Source organism: Bufo bufo, chromosome 1, assembly GCF_905171765.1.
Source record: "Bufo bufo chromosome 1, aBufBuf1.1, whole genome shotgun sequence".
NCBI lineage: Eukaryota > Metazoa > Chordata > Amphibia > Anura > Bufonidae > Bufo > Bufo bufo.
The window spans coordinates 108,064,406-108,082,285 of record NC_053389.1 but is presented as its reverse complement, the minus strand read 5'-3'; the positions used below and the strand labels follow the sequence as shown (position 1 = coordinate 108,082,285).

The 17,880-nt window shown below is 43.0% G+C and overlaps 1 protein-coding gene across 1 annotated transcript in view; it reads right to left on the bottom strand.

The window, feature by feature from the left end:
- The window catches only part of SCNN1D (sodium channel epithelial 1 subunit delta), a 78,929-nt gene that overhangs the window by 50,685 nt on the left and 10,364 nt on the right, over positions 1-17,880 (bottom strand). Inside the window, exon 5 of the mRNA XM_040420173.1 lies at positions 11,683-11,789. Within this exon, the coding sequence (XP_040276107.1) occupies positions 11,683-11,789 (107 nt within the window). The remainder of the gene's footprint in view (positions 1-11,682; positions 11,790-17,880) is intronic.

Genomic DNA, 17,880 nt, shown 5'->3' with positions numbered 1-17,880 from the left:
AATCCAATTTCTTGGCTATATTATCTCCCCAGAAGGTCTGAGTATGGATTCTAGTAAAAAAAAAAAGAAGCTGTAATGGATTGGCTCACTCCAAGAAATTTCTACAGGAGATTCATAAAAGACTTTTACTCACAAATAAAAATCAAGTATTTTCATGGTCCCCAGAGGCACAAGTTGCTTTTGACCAACTAAAGACTCTACTTCTGCGCCCATACTGGTCCATCCAAATCCTGAATTACCTTTTGTTGTTGAAGTAGACGCCTCAGACTCTGCTGTGGGAGATGTCTTGTCTCAACAAGTTGAAGACAAGATGCAACTGCATCCATGTGCTTTTTTCTCATACCATGTCATCAGCAGAAAGAAATTACGATATAGGAAACACGGAACTGTTGGCCATTAAAGTTGCTTTCTCTGAATGGAGACATTCTTTAGAAGGAGCTAATCATCTAGTGACTTTCCTTACTGACCACAAAAACTTAGAGTTCATTCGTACAGCCAAGAGACTGTCTGCAAGACAAGCAAGATGGGCATTGTTTTTCTCTAGATTTAATATCATAATTTCTTATCGGCCAGGTTTAAGAAGTGGCAAGGCTGATGCTTTGTCTAGAAATCTAGCTTAACCACAGGAGGGGCCTAAAACGGAGTTTACTATTTTATCATCCAAAATTTTGGAGGAATACTGGACTCCAAAGAACTTTTAACCATGCTCAAAGAGCGATACCAGAATGACTCTTTTCTCAACCATCCTTCTAAAGATGTGGACCTTTCTTTTAAAGAGGGGCTTTGGAAGCAGGAACACAGGATATATGTCCCTGAATCTGCCCGAATTGAAGTCCTCAAACTAGTCCACGATTCTAAACTTGCAGGGTATCTTGGAGTCATGAAAACTTATGACCTACTGATTCCTTCATTTTGGTGGCCTAATTGTAAGAACGATGTTAAAAAATATGTTCTCTCCTGTTTAACATGTGCGCAAAGCAAGACACTGCGATCTCCTCCTCTAGGTCTTCTTCAACCACATCCAGTTCCATCTAGGCCTTGGGGGTCAATATCCATGGATTTTATTGTGGACCTTCCCCCTTCTAAAGAAATGACTACCATCCTTGTTATTGTGGACCAACTTACTAAGATGGCCCATTTCATTCCAAAAAGAGGAATCCCTACTGCAGAAAAAACTGCAGAATTAATGGTTAAGGAGATATTTAGGTTGCATGGAATTCCTGACAATGTAATTTCAGATAGAGGTGTTCAATTCACATCAAGATTTTGGAAGAACTTCTGTACAGCTTTAGGAGTTACAGTTAATTTGTCTTCTGCTTTTCATCCTCAGTCCAATAGCCAGACAGAAAGGACAAACCAAACCCGCTGTTTTATTTCTTACCTTCAAGATGATTAGGTGGATTATTTACCAACAGCAGAATTTGCCTACAACTCTAAACATAGTGCTACATCTCAAAGTCCATTTTCTGCTAATTTTGGCTTACATACAGTATTTATTCCTAACCTCCCTCTTAGTACACTTATTCCTGCTGTTACTCAAAAACGAAATTGCAAGAAACCCAGAGGAAACTAATAGAGATGCTACAAGAAGCCCAAGAAGACTATAAGAAGGCAGCTGATAAACATCGCAAAGTTCCTCCTATCTTTAAAGTTGGTGAAAAGGTTTGGCTATCTACTAGAAATCTGAAGACACATGTTCCATCTCCAAAATTGGGTCAAAAATTCATAGGACCTTTCCAGATTTCTGCACAAGTTTACCAAGTTGCCTTCCGTCTCAAACTTCCTAACAGATTGAAAATACACCCTGTGTTCCATGTATCATTGCTCAAGCCATTCAATGAAAACCCCTTTCCAGGAAGAAATTAGCCTCCTCCCGCACCAGTAAAAGTCCAAGGGGAAGAAGAATACATTGTTGAGAAAATTTTGGACTCTTCAGAGGTCAACTGCAATATCTGGTGCAATGGAAGGGTTATGGACCTGAAGAAAATTCATGGGAACCAGAAAACAATGTTCACACCCCTAGGCTTACAGGGGCGTTTCACCACAGACATCAAGGGAAATCAGCTCCTAAGATGTCCTGAGGCCATCTTGAAAGGAGGGGACTACTATCAGGACTTGAACCCAGGGACTCCTGTGTCCCAGGCTCCAGCTCTTCCAACTGAGCTATTCAGCCTTCTGGACAGCTCCTGTGCTGAACCTAAGCCTACAGTTTCCTGTGCCTCTAATTTCAGTTTCCCACCTCCCTGTTTGCTCCACCCTGTTCCTTGATTGGACTTCCTATTTAAATCCAGCCTTGCACTTCCTGCCTTGCGAGATTATTGTGCTTCTCAGCCTGTAATCAAGCTAGTCTCGCCACGCTCCTCTGCCAAATACTGACGCTTGAGGTAACGGCCAAAGGGTGAGAGAGGCGCTCATAGGGTAAGTAAATCGAGGTACAACAGCTTCCTTCAAAGAGCTAGTGGATACAATAGACTCACCTGTTTTGGTTGCACCGGAATTAAGTGCAACCGTATTGCAAGTGGGGTGTGAGGTAAAAAAAAGTCGCAGGTCGGTGCTGCCAGATGCGTCAGGAGACCCCTTGGGGCAAAGGCCAGGTCGCCACTCTGGTATATATAGGAAAACATATCTCAGCTTCTCACTAAGGAGTGATCCAGCTGGTAGACGTTCATAAGTCGCAATTACCACAACCCGGTACAGGATACATCAAAATTTATTATGAGACAACGCGTTTCGGAGTCTCGACGGCCCCTTTATCAAGTCTGTGTCACCCTAATTTTATGTGCAGCTGGGTGTATACTGCCTGGTTTCTTCTAAAAATGGCGCATGTCCGTAGCTTATCCTAGTTGGAATAAGTATATAGGTATATAAGGAGCTACAGGGAGTAGCGGAAATTCAGAAATAGAGGGAGAGCTGATAAACTGATCCTTAATGACCGAAAGAGGCATGTGCCCAATTAGAAAGAAATGCTTAAAAGAAAAAGTGGGAAAATGAAAGACTGTCTAGGTATATTAAGCCTTGACCTCTACCTGTAGTCTGGTTAACAAACAACCTGTCAGGGAAAGAGAGTTAGTGTGCAAGAGAGCAGAATAGAACACAGATAGAGTAGAGAAGGAGAAGAAGACAGTTGTAGTCAGCAAATCTGTGATAATGTTAGTACCGCAATGTTAGGGTACCATAAAGGAGAAGAGTCTCTTTTTACCAGTTCAGGTAGCATCTGAGATAACACTGTGTGGTGTCGGTCTTCCAGCTTTCTTCTTAGACTTTGCTTCTTAGACTATCCTTCGGCGCGCAGGACGGGACGTAGATGGCAGAGATGGGGGAGACAACGGGGAGGTGTAGGTCGAGCAGGGGGGGGCCCTCTTCCTTTCCCCCCTCCCTACTCCTCCTCTTCCTCCTATGCCCCATCACCATATCAACCTTTTTTATCTGAAAACCCCAGTCCGTACCACTTGAGAGATCGAACAAAGAGTGGCGACAACCATCAGTAAGTGATAGCCTTCAAATGATCAATCTGTCTACTCGTATATTGACAGATATTGAATTAAAGGGGTTATCCCATCATAATGATCACTGTTAAATCTGTTAATGATTTGACAGTAATCATTTTTGTAAATATATTTGATTAACCCATTCCCACCGTTTACGAGAAAATTCATCCCCACTTACCTCATTGTTGTCATTCGGTCTCTAATCTCCTCCTGGGCTGGTGGGAAGATAAATTTGTCTTTCCGGGCCATGAAGTATGGTGGAACAACAATATCGTATTTTGGACCAGATATATCAACGATATATTCTTGATATGGAATGGTAGCAGAGATGATTTTGGCAAGTTTATAAACATCCTTAACCATAATGATGTGGGGCTTGGGTTTACTTATGACTTACAGCCAGTGTCCATCACATTTTTAGATGTGGAAGTTAAAAAACAAAGTGGGAATCTCACCACCACCATATTTAGAAAACCCACAGCCACAAACAACATCCTCCACTGGACCAGCCATCACCCTCCTGCCGTCAAAAGAGGGATCCCAAAGGGTCAGTACCTTGCGCATGTGCAGGAACTGCTCTAACAATGAGTCATTCCAAGATGAATCCAAAAAGCTCCAGAATAGGCTCCTACAAAGAGGATATCCCCAACCCATTCTGAGAGACGCCTTTCAAGCAGCTGCACAAAGAAATAGAAATGATCTACTGGTATCCAGACAAAAATGACAATTTCACCCGGATCATCTCGACTTACGATGCCGCAAATAAAGACATAAGAGTGATACTTAAGACCTCCTGGCCCATCCTTACGATGGATACGGATCTATCTAAGGCTATATCTCCCTATCCCCTTATCACATATCGCAGAGGGAGAAACCTTAAGGACAGATTAATAAATAGCCACTATACTGGCCTTTCAAAAGAAGGCACTTGGCTGGATAGAAAACCGATGGGGGTCTTTAAATGCGGCACCTGTAAGGCATGCAACTATATCCGTACCACCAAGACAGTGACTTGCTCGGCCACGAACCATACTCATACAGTGAAAGACTTTATCAATTGTAAAACCAAGGGAGTGATCTATATAGGACAATGTACTTGTCCTAAAGATTATATTGGTAAGACTTTCAGAGAAATGAGACGGCGCGTGTGCGAATACATAAACGATCGAGTTAAGCACAAGGATACACCTATCGCCAATCATATGAATGAACATCATAATAGTGATTTGAAATCCATTGTTTTCTCTGCACTTGAGACCGTTCCTCTACCTTTGAGGAGAGGCAACTGGGACCGGAAAATCTTGCAAAATGAAACAGAATGGATATACCGTTTTTCGATCCCAGTCGCCGAGTGGTCTCAATGAGAGACTAACCTATACCTTCTTTTTATGACCTGCTTTCTCTCCCTATCTACTGTATAATCCTGCCTCTACCCTTTTAGTAGAGTTCAAAGCTGTACCTTATGGCACGTGAAGCGCCTTATTTTTTCTGATGACGTATATCAGTCATCATGTATCTCCTTGGGATAGGACCTGGTCGTCCACCATAATGTGGAGGGCCTGCTCTTCTCCCACCACTAATGTTTATATATATAATATTTATTACTTCCTTGTATATTTATTTTTACAAAAATACAAAAAATATTTGGCTATTACCCGTTACAGTTTAACTTTAGGTGCGCTCCAGTAATAATCTCTATCTTTCTATGTCTATATGTAGGAATCGTCTTACATATATATGTGTAATACATGCGCTTTGAATCTCTGATGGCATGTATTTACCTTTGACCATATCAACATAGCGACATCTGCGTTCCAAATCCCGGATGTGACGTCTCTTTGATTGTCACATGATTCACCTTTACCGGAAATGACGCCGGGTATTTGTCTAAAGCGCCAGTCTTTAAATAAGAAGCGCAATAAGACAAACACTAACCATGTTAGCTCCCTCATCAGTCGGCGTACGCTCTGTCCAAGTTCCCATCAGTAAGTAAATATCTTTAATATAGGTGTATATAACTATGAGGAGTATACTGTGGGTAATGATTATTTTACATTGTGACCTTCAGGTATATCTCACTCTGATGCGGAAACTACTATCTGGAACTAATCATATATGGGAGCTAAGTATCTTTTTTTCTTTCGTGACTACCATCTTTGTTGCACAACTTTATTATTACCCCCTGATGAGCCGCAGTTGCGGTAGAAACGCGTCGGGGTTTATGTGTTTCTATACATCATTATATTTCTAAGTGTCCGTCCATAAGCATCCTCAGAGACTATCTCATTAGTCTAGCTTATGATATTGGATATAGGGCAATTTAGAGGTGCAATAGGTTTAGGTACGGGGACAGGGCACCCCACCATCAGGAGGTGTCCCTAGGCTGAGCAAGCCATGGGGTCATAACTAGGGACAAATCCTTGACCCCTGTTAACCTCAACGACCCATATACCCCCACCAGCATTGCTTATATACCTCCCCTTGCATTTTGGCCCTTGATGGAAAAAACATTATTATTTTTTGTTTTTCTGTGGAAGTATCTGACACGGTATTAGTCTGTGTAAGTGATTCACACTAGGGCTGTTTCGGCCTATCACCCATCTATGAAGTTAAAGGTATTTTTAACTGAGCACGTCTAAACTTAGATATTCTGTCTATGAAATTAGCCCCAAAAAGTAAAAATAGATTTTCTTAAGCAAGCCCAAATATTTTGCAATACATTTCAGACAAATAAAGGGACACCCATGTGTGAAAAAAGTCAGCTGAGTGTTTCACAGTTATAGCATATTCTTCCATTCATTACTCAACCTTTTAAACATACATATGAACTAAACAGCTAAACCAGACTCCCATTTGCAACTAGCTCTTTCAGGACAAAAGCCCTTTATCATCGCAAGGCTCAAAGAATCAGCTTTTCTCATTGAGAGGCCTTGGGGGATCTCTGGGTGGGTACTATTTCTACTATGGAGACCAATTAATATACATAATGACTACTGAAGGCAGCACGTGCTCAGTTTCATCCTTCAGTTGCCTCCTGAGCTGTGATAGTGAGAGAGCTGCCGCAGCATAGACTCGCCCCTTGAGCTGTCAGCTTGATATAAATCTAGCAGAACAATTAATGGAGAGATATGTGGATCTATGTGAGGTGCAGGGCTGGTTGCAGCCATGTTAGAAAGAGGGTGTCATGTCCAATCTGATGTCTGATTTTCATTTTTTACATTAATCATGGGATAACTAGCTGAGCATTGATTGGATGGTTATATTGTAGTTGTGAAACACTGAACTTTTTAAATTCTTTTGGAAAGAAAGCTGCATTGCACATGTTTTTCACATGTGTATCTCTCTTGATTTCCCTGAAATGAATTGCTAAATATTTCAGTTTGTTAGAATCCACATTTTTGGGGAAAATTCAGAATGAATTCCAAATTGATATTATTAATGTGTTTATTTTTTGTATCTATACATACCTTTTTGTGGTATTAAGATTAATTGTCCCCCTTGTTTCCAGTAAGTCTTGGGTGGTAGCCTCACACTGTTCAATCATTGCTTTTTTATTATAAGATTTTTTAAAATCTGTTTCTGTGTTTGTATGCTTCTCTGTAAAAGAGACATACAAGCTACTCTCTTTTCCAAAAGAAAAGGAAAACAAAGTGTCTCATACCAGGAACTCAGCTCTTTCTCGATAACTACCCTTTAAGGCTACTTTCACATTCGTTTTTCGGTATTGAGATCCGTCATAGGGTCTCAATACCGGAAAAATACGCTTCCGTTTTGTCCCTATTCATTGTCAATGGGGACAAAACTAAACTGAGACAGAACGCAATGCTCCAAAATGCATTCCGTTCCGTTTAGTTGCGTTACCATACCGGAAAGCAAACCGCAACATGTTATAGTTTGCTTTCCGTCTTGGGATGCGGAGCAAGATGGATCCGGCATTACCTCCAATACAAGTCAATGGGGACAGATCCGTTCTCTCTGACACAATCTGCCACAATAGAAAACTGATCTTTCCTCCTTTGACTTTCAATGGTGTTCATGACGGATCCGTCTTGGCAATGTAAAAAAAATACAACCGGATCCGTTCATAACGGATGCAGGTGGTTGCATTATCAGTAACAGAAGCGTTTTTGCTGAACCCAGCCGGATCCAGTAAAAACGCTAGTGTGAAAGTAGCCTTATAGAGCTGAGTGAAAAAATGTTGCTTGACTGCCTGAGGGGCCTTGGTTGGGATACTATTTCTTCTTATGGAGGGTGCAGAGTATGCATGAGGAGTATTGTAACCCAGTCAACTTTTCTCTGGGTGTGTGGGAAAAATATATGAAAGTTAGCACATCTTACATTTGAATATCTTTGTCAGAAACCCAGAGGGGCACTGTCTGGCCTACAATACTCTGCACACATACTACGCATACTAGGTGCTTTCCATAATGAGAAAGAGTATCCCCTACCCAGACAATGCATATATATTGCTGAGAAACCCCAGGGTAGCTTACTAGCTTCTGTTTTGTAAAATCAATTCATGTCTGGACCAGTTTTTTTTTTTAAGTCGGCAAACCTTAAATGAACTGAATCTTTAAAAGGTCTACTCATTTCTATCCCAAGCAGAACCTGGATTCATCTCTAAAGATGATACAGTTCCAGTCCACAGAGGTTTAGGGTGCTTGTTCATGACTCCATTGCAAATGAAGGCGGTGGTGGCTGTCTGTTAATGGCACATAATGGGCACTAGGACACACAAAATTTCCTTCTATTAAGCGCCTGGAAATCCGGCAGAGACAGGGGTGTGTAATGAAGGTATCACCTGTGTCTGGATGGTGGACAGCTGCTTGTGCTTTATGGCAGATCAAATGATCCTCTATACTGCTGGTCTATCTGGGCCATATGAAGCCTGTTTACCGTGTGCATCCCCTCACATAGCCACTGCTCCCAACACCTCCTAACAGCTAGGTCAGAACGGCATAGATAGCGGGCAATTCATTGAAACGACCATCCTGCATCCATTGATGCGCCCCATATCAAAGTCTGTCAACTGGGCAAAATGTCTGAGTAAGTTGTAGTGACAGTTAAAGATCTCTCACCAAGAGGTACACTACCCAAAAGTAGCCTCTGAGAGCCTTTATATATGTCAGTGGGGGAAGCATTTTTACACCCTCTTGTGGTAAGACCCAGTGTCTAATCAGACCACATCGGTAATCATTTACATATCTGGAACCAACCAAAGAAGACAAACCAATAACCCCATTGAAAAATGAGAGAACGCTCATATAAAATATATGTAGTTTATTAAGACAAAAAATAATAAATATAGAATAACACGAAGGCACAAGGTAAAAGGGGATGGGACGCCCCGTGTAATGGGACCGTGAACCCCCACCCTCACATATACCCGACTAACAAGGAAGAAGTGTCATAAATCACTAAATGTGGAACCGCATATAAGGCCTCCTGCACACGACCGTTGTGTGCACCCGTGGCCGTTGTGCCGTTTTCCGTTTTTTTTCACGGACCCCTTGACTTTCAATGGGTCCGTGGAAAAATCGGAAAATGCACCGTTTTGCAGCCGCATCCGTGATCCGTGTTTCCTGTCCGTCAAAAAAATATGACCTGTCCTATTTTTTTGACGGACAACGGTTCACGGACCCATTCAAGTCAATGGGTCCGTGAAAGAACACGGATGCACACAAGATTGGCATCCGCGTCCGTGATCCGTGGCCGTAGGTTACTTTCATACAGACGGATTCGAAGATCTGTCTGCATAAAAGCTTTTTCAGAGATGAGTTTTCACTTCGTGAAAACTCAAATCCGACAGTATATTCTAACACAGAGGCGTTCCCATAGTGATGGGGACGCTTCTAGTTAGAATATACTACGAACTGTGTACATGACTGCCCCCTGCTGCCTGGCAGCACCCGATCTCTTACAGGGGGCTGCACCTAAGGGGTTAATTGTGCATATCATAGCCCCCTATAAGAGATCAGGGGATGCCAGGCAGCAGGGGGCAGACCCTCCTCCCTCCCCAGTTTGAATATCATTGGTGGCCAGTGTGCGCCCCCCCCCCTCTATTGTAATATCATTGGTGGCCAGTGTGCGGCCTCCGTCGGCCCCCCTCCCCTCCTCTATTGTAATTTCATTGGTGGCCAGTGTGCGGCCTCCGTCGGCCCCCCTCTATTGTAATTTCATTGGTGGCCAGTGTGCGGCCTCCACTCCCCCCCCGATCATTGGTGGCAGCGGAGATTCCGATCGGAGTCCCAGTTTAATCGCTCTGGGGCTCCGATCGGTAAGCATGGCAACCAGGACGCTACTGCAGGCCTGGTTGCCATGGTTACTTAGCAATATTACAATATTAGAAGCATCATACTTACCTGCTGGCTGCTGCGATGTCTGTGTCCGGCCGGGAGCTCCTCCTACTGGTAAGTGACAGGTCTGTGCGGCGCATTGCTTAATGATCTGTCACTTACCAGTAGGAGGAGCTCCCGGCCGGACACAGACATCGCAGCAGCCAGCAGGTAAGTATGATGCTTCTAATATTGTAATATTGCTAAGTAACCATGGCAACCAGGCATGCAGTAGCGTCCTGGTTGCCATGGTTACCGATCGGAGCCCCAGAGCGATTAAACTGGGACTCCGATCGGAATCTACGCTGCCACCAATGATCGGGCAGGGGGGGGGGGGAGGGGAGGCCGCACACTGGCCACCAATGAAATTACAATAGAGGGGGGGAGGGGGGCCGACGGAGGCCGCAAACTGGCCACCAATGATATTACAATAGAGGGGGGGCCGGGGGGGGCCGCACACTGGCCACCAATGATATTCAAACTGGGGAGGGAGGGGGGTCTGCCCCCTGCTGCCTGGCAGCCCCTGATCTCTTACAGGGGGCTATGATACGCACAATTAACCCCTTCAGGTGCAGCACCTGAGGGGTTAATTGTGCTGATCACAGCCCCCTGTAAAAGATCGGGTGCTGCCAGGCAGCAGGGGGCAGTCATGTACACAGTTCGTGTATATTCTAACTAGAAGTGTCCCCATCACTATGGGAACGCCTCTGTGTTAGAATATACTGTCGGATCTGAGCTTCACGATGTAACTCAAATCCGATGGTATATTCTAACATAGAGGCGTTCCCATGGTGACGGGGACGCTTCAAGTTAAAATATACCATCGGATTGGAGAAAACTCCGATCCTATGGTATATTAACTCCTGACTTTACATTGAAAGTCAATGGGGGACGGATCCGTTTGAAATTGCACCATATTGTGTCAACGTCAAACGGATCCGTCCCCATTGACTTGCATTGTAATTCAGGATGGATCCGTTTGGCTCCGCACGGCCAGGCGGACACCAAAACGACTTTTTTTTCATGTCCGTGGATCCTTCAAAAATCAAGGAAGACCCACGGACGAAAAAACGGTCACGGATCACGGACCTACAGATCCCGTTTTTGCGGACCTTAAAAAAAAACGGTCGTGTGCAGGAGGCCTAAATGGGAGAACTGTAGATTCGCCCAGAGTGACATATAAGCATATGTATTGCACACATGTAGAGGATCAATAAGGTCACACATAACAGACTTGCCCATCACTGGTAACATTAGTGGCCATCACGTAAATACAGACAGCCAAATCCCATCACTAAATACGGGTGAGACAAGAGTGGTATGTGTAAGCAATGACACTACAATAACATACTAGCCATGTATAAAGCAAGACATAAATTACCCATGCTATGCGGGAACACAGGGTGTATGACCAGAGCTGCACCTCGACGCGCGTTTCGTCAGTATTTTGTACACCTAATTAGAGTTTTTCGTATAGGTTAATCATTTACATATCTGCCTGAGACATATCTTCATGCTGAGTTTTGCAGCAATCCAACATTTCTATCTGGGTATGTTATTTATTTTTTTGTCAATGAGTGTATATGGTGTGTAGGTATTTGGATATGGATTCTGTGTCCAGGTTATAAACTATCTGTATTTGACTCCTGTGGGCTTATTCTATATCTACTATATAGAACACAAGCATCATTGTACACACAGGACATACTCTGTGTAAGATCTAGGAGGTCATTTGTGAATGATCCTATCATCCCTGGTTCCAAATAGGTTTGCCTTCTGGTCAGATTCTATGCCAAACAAAGGATACTCTGGTGGGCCACTTTTGTAAAAGTAGAATGGATACTTCTAGTATCACCTACCGTACATCTTCCCAGCCTTAATTGAAGTCCAACCTTTGCTAACATTCCTGTTTCCGTTTATAGTGATGCACAAACCGTAGGTTGGGTGGTGAAAATGTGAGTAATTACTAGTGGGGAATAGAAAAAGATATCACAGAATGATGAAAAAAGAACAAATTATTGACAAAAAGTATAAGAACGAAGGGGGAGATTTATCAAAACTGGTAAAAAGCAAAACTGGCTCAGTTGCCCACAGCAAATAATCAGATACCACCTTTCATTTCTCAGAGCTCCTTTGGAAAATGAATGGTGAAATGTGATTGGTTGCTATGGACAATTATGCCAGTTTTCCTTTACACCATTTTTAATAAATCAGAACGTAAGTTTAAGGTCTAATTCATACTTTGGTGATTTGATCACTGATTTCCATCAGTGATTGTGGGGCAAAACCAGGAATGGAGGCTACACAGATATACGGTATAAGGATCCATTCACACGTCCGTGTGTGTTTTGCGGATCCACGGATCCGCAAAACACGGACATCGGCGATGTGCGTTCCGCATTTTGCGGACCGCACATCGCTGACACTTAATAGAAAATGCCTAATCTGTTCTATTTTTTTCGGGAACGGAATTGTGGACCCGGAAGTGTGGGTCCGCAATTCCGGATCCGGGCAGCACATCGTGCTGCCCCATAGAAATGAATGGGTCCGCAATTTCGTTCTGCAAAATGCGGAACGAAATTGCGGACGTGTGAATGGACCCTAAAGGAAAGATTTGATCCTGTTTTGTGTTATTAGACCTGCATCTAGTTTTGGCTTACAATCACTAATGGAAATCACTGACCAGATCACTGAAGTGGGAACTAGGCTGACCTAGTCCTGATGCCAGTTTTTAGTACTCACCACTAGTACCACTAATGGCTGCCTTTACCAATATAACTTAGATCCGTTCCCTTTCAATAGACTATTATGATCAGGAATTCAGGTCCCTTTAGGACATACATAATGGTGGCTTTTTGCTATAATGTTTTGTTATTTTTTATATACGGTGCTATTATACATACCTTTAATTATTGCTACTTATACTGCTTTAATTTTCTTACACTAGGTATAGGGAACCCCATTTTATTTTGCTATGAGGCCCTATGTGTTATAGTTCTGCCTCTGATTTAGTGGGCACATTGAGCACTGCATGGTTTTAAACAGGGGCATAGCTAAAAGGTCATGGGCCCTGGTACAAGAGTTCAGCTTGGACCCCCCCCCCCCCCCCCCCGCCCCCATCCTTCTCTCCTCAGTGCTTTGTGGCAAGCGTCAGGGGTGCACCTAGCCTTTCTGCTGCCAAAAAATGTAAAAGGCCAACCCCCATGCCAAATTCTCAACCTAACCCCTTCCCTCCAGCCATACTATTAAAGACATACTTGGAAAACATTACATATAGCTCCACAAAACATACAGGGTAATACAGCGCCCCATACCTCTTACATCCAGTGTCTCCTATGTAGATATTCTCTTTCCTCATCTTCTCCATTCAGAGCAGACTGCCATGATAATTTCTTTCAGCCATCTCCTGTCTCTGTAGAGTTTGACATGCAGACTTCTTAGTTTCCTACTCTTCCATCATCCTCACATCTTTCCAACATCCCATCCTGCCATCCCCAATACTGTGCCCACTGTGCTCCCCAATAGTATATTGTAGAAACAGTCCCCCTGAAAATACTAGTACCACACAGATTGTGCCCCCTCAATAATTATTGGCACACAGTGCCCTAAAAAAATAACTGCACCCAGCAAATAGTGTCCCAGACACTAATAGTGTAAACATAATGTCCCCCCCAAATAATTGTGCTAAACTGTGACAGGGTGCCCCCCCCCCACAGTAATAGTGCTCCCCAAAGTCCCACTAATATAAATAATGATGTCCCAGAGTGCATAGTGTTAACAGTGCCCCCAATAGTAATAATGCCCCTATTGCCCCTACTAGTAATCATGTACCCCATAGCCCACCAGTACTTGGTGTGAAAATACCCCCTTAAAGTGTGCACCTGTACAAAAAGTACCCCCTTATATTGTGTGCCAGTACAAAAAATACTTCCTTACCTTTCAGATCAGACCCCCATATCACACCTCAGATCAGATCCTCAAATCAGAACCCCATATTAAACCTCCTTAAGACCTACATGTCAGACCCCCAAATCATAACTCAGATCAGACTCCAGTTTCAGACCTCAGATCAAACTCATCTTAGACCTCTCTCTATGTCAGCCCCCCCCCCCCCAAATACAAGACTTCAGATCAAAGCCCCTTTGGAGCTCCATGTGAAACCCTCATGTCAGACCCCCTTAAGACCTCCATGTGAGACCCCATATCAGACCTCAGATCAGACCCCCTTTAGACCTCCATGTCAGACCCCCGCATCAGACCTCAGATCAGGACTCCATGTCAGATCCCCCCTCATATCAGACCCCCATTAGACCTCCATGCCAAACTCCCAAGTATCAGACCTCAGATCAGACCTTAAAATAAATAAATTAACTTACCCCTCCTGCTCCACCACATCTCTCTGGGTCCAGTGGTCTCCCCTGAATTCTCAGCTCCCGGCCTTCTGTCAGGACAGTGTAGCGTGGCACCTAGAGAAGAACAAGCAGGGAGAGGTGAGTGCCGACAGCACTTCACTTCCTCTGCCTCCTGCATATTAGTGAGCGCTTCCATAACGGAAACGCTCACTAGAATTCGCTTCATAAGATGCACTGCATCTTATAAAGTAAAAAATACAGCACCACTGGCAAGAGGGCCCCTGTGTGTCCCCTGGTTTAGGGGGCGGTTGTAACTGTGACCCCTGTGACCCCTATAGCTACGCCGCTGGTTTTATACAGAATGGATAGACCCCCCCAGAGAGCGTCTAGATTGGGGGACACATGGGGGCACAAGTACCTCATATATATTAGGTAGTTGCCTTTCTTCCCTCCTTTTCTTCCCATTAAGGCGTGGCTTGTGGGGTGGATTTAGTTCTCATTAATTAAATATGGTTATGGGTTTATTTATTTATTGTGTGGAATTAATTATCTTTATTTACTGTAATTATTTATGAAAATTTATTGTGGTGTTTAATTTATTTAACCACCTCAGCCCCCAGTGCTTAAACACCCTGAAAGACCAGGCCACTTTTTACACTTCTGACCTACACTACTTTCACCGTTTATTGCTCGGTCATGCAACTTAACACCCAAATGAATTTTACCTCCTTTTCTTCTCACTAATAGAGCTTTCATTTGGTGGTATTTCATTGCTGCTGACATTTTTACTTTTTTTGTTATTAATTTGCAAAAAAATTACATTTTTCACTTTCAGTTGTAAAATTTTGCAAAAAAAACGAGATCCATATATAAATTTTGCTCTAAATTTATTGTTCTACATGTCTTTGATAAAAAAAAAATGTTTGGGTAAAAAAAAATGGTTTGGGTAAAAGTTATAGCGTTTACAAACTATGGTACAAAACTGTGAATTTCCGCTTTTTGAAGCAGCTCTGACTTTCTGAGCACCTGTCATGTTTCCTGAGGTTCTACAATGGCCAGACAGTACAAACACCCCACAAATGACCCCATTTCGGAAAGTAGACACCCTAAGGTATTCGCTGATGGGCATAGTGAGTTCATAGAACTTTTTATTTTTTGTCACAAGTTAGCGGAAAATGATAATTTTTTTTTTTTTTCTTACAAAGTCTCATATTTCACTAACTTGTGACAAAAAATAAAAACTTCCATGAACTCACTATGCCCATCAGCGAATACCTTGGGGTGTCTTCTTTCAGAAATGGGGTCACTTGTGGGGTAGTTATACTGCCCTGGCATTCTAGGGGCCCAAATGTGTGGTAAGGAGTTTGAAATCAAATTCTGTAATAAATGGCCGGTGAAATCCGAAAGGTGCTCTTTGGAATTTGGGCCCCTTTGCCCACCTAGGCTGCAAAAAAGTGTCACACATGTGGTATCTCCGTATTCAGGAGAAGTTGTGGAATGTGTTTTGGGGTGTCATTTTACATATACCCATGCTGGGTGAGATAAATATCTTGGTCAAATGACAACTTTGTATAAAAAAATGGGAAAAGTTGTCTTTTGCCAAGATATTTCTCTCACCCAGCATGGGTATATGTAAAATAACACCCCAAAACACATCCCCCAACTTCTCCTGAATACGAAGATACCACATGTGTGACACTTTTTTGCAGTCTAGGTGGGCAAAGGGGCCCATATTCCAAAGAGCACCTTTCGGATTTCACTGGTCATTTTTTACAGAATTTGATTTCAAACTCCTTACCACACATTTGGGCCCCTAGAATGCCAGGACAGTATAACTACCCCACAAGTGACCCCATTTTGGAAAGAAGAAACCCCAAGGTATTCGTTGATGGGCATAGTGAGTTCATGGAAGTTTTTATTTTTTGTCACAAGTTAGTGGAATATGAGACTTTGTAAGGAAAAAAAATAATAAAAATCATAATTTTCCACTAACTTGTGACAAAAAATAAAAAATTCTAGGAACTCGCCATGCCCCTCACGGAATACCTTGGGGTGTCTTCTTTCCAAAATGGGGTCACTTGTGGGGTAGTTATACTGCCCTGGCATTCTAGGGGCCCAAATGTGTGGTAAGGAGTTTGAAATCAAATTCTGTAAAAAATGGCCGGTGAAATCCGAAAGGTGCTCTTTGGAATGTGGGCCCCTTTGCCCACCTAGGCTGCAAAAAAGTGTCACACATGTGGTATCTCCGTATTCAGGAGAAGTTAGGGAATGTGTTTTGGGGTGTCATTTTACATATACCCATGCTGGGTGAGATAAATATCTTGGTCAAATGCCAACTTTGTATAAAAAAATTGGAAAAGTTGTCTTTTGCCAAGATATTTCTCTCACCCAGCATGGGTATATGTAAAATGACACCCCAAAACACATTCCCCAACTTCTCCTGAATACGGAGATACCACATGTGTGACACTTTTTTGCAGCCTAGGTGGGCAAAGGGGCCCACATTCCAAAGAGCACCTTTCGGATTTCACTGGTCATTTTTTACAGAATTTGATTTCAAACTCCTTACCACACATTTGGGCCCCTAGAATGCCAGGGCAGTATAACTAACCCACAAGTGACCCCATTTTGGAAAGAAGACACCCCAAGGTATTCGCTGATGGGCATAGTGAGTTCATGGAAGTTTTTATTTTTTGTCACAAGTTAGTGGAATATGAGACTTTGTAAGGGAAAAAAATAAAAATAAAAAAATCATCATTTTCCGCTAACTTGTGACAAAAAATGTAAAATTCTAGGAACTCGCCATGCCCCTCACGGAATACCTTGGGGTGTCTTCTTTCCAAAATGGGGTCACTTGTGGGGTAGTTATACTGCCCTGGCATTTTCCAGGGGCCCTAATGTGTGGTAAGTAGGTAAATGACCTGTGAAATCCTAAAGGTGCTCTTTGGAATGTGGGCCCCTTTGCCCACCTAGGCTGCAAAAAAGTGTCACACATGTGGTATCGCCGTATTCAGGAGAAGTTGGGCAATGTGTTTTGGGGTGTCTTTTTACATATACTCATGCTGGGTGAGAGAAATATCTCGGCAAAAGACAACTTTTCCCATTTTTTTATACAAAGTTGGCATTTGACCAAGATATTTATCTCACCCAGCATGGGTATATGTAAAATGACACCCCAAAACACATTGCCCAACTTCTCCTGAGTACGGCGATACCACATGTGTGACACTTTTTTGCAGCCTAGATGCGCAAAGGGGCCCACATTCATTTTATAAGGGCATTTTTAGATATTTGGATCCCAGACTTCTTCTCACGCTTTAGGACCCCTAGAATGCCAGGGCAGTATACATACCCCACATGTGACCCCATTTTGGAAAGAAGACACCCCAAGGTATTCAATGAGGGGCATGGCGAGTTCATAGAAATTTATTTTTTTTGGCACAAGTTAGCAGAAATTGATTTTATTTTTTTTCTCACAAAGTCTCCCTTTCCGCTAACTTGGGACAAAAATTTCAATTTTTCATGGACTCAATATGCCCCTCACGGAATACCTTGGGGTGTCTTCTTTCCGAAATGGGGTCACATGTGGGGTATTCACACTGCCCTGGCATTCTAGGGGCCCTAAAGCGTGAGAAGAAGTCTGGAATATAAATGTCTAAAAATTTTTACGCATTTGGATTCCGTGAGGGGTATGGTGAGTTCATG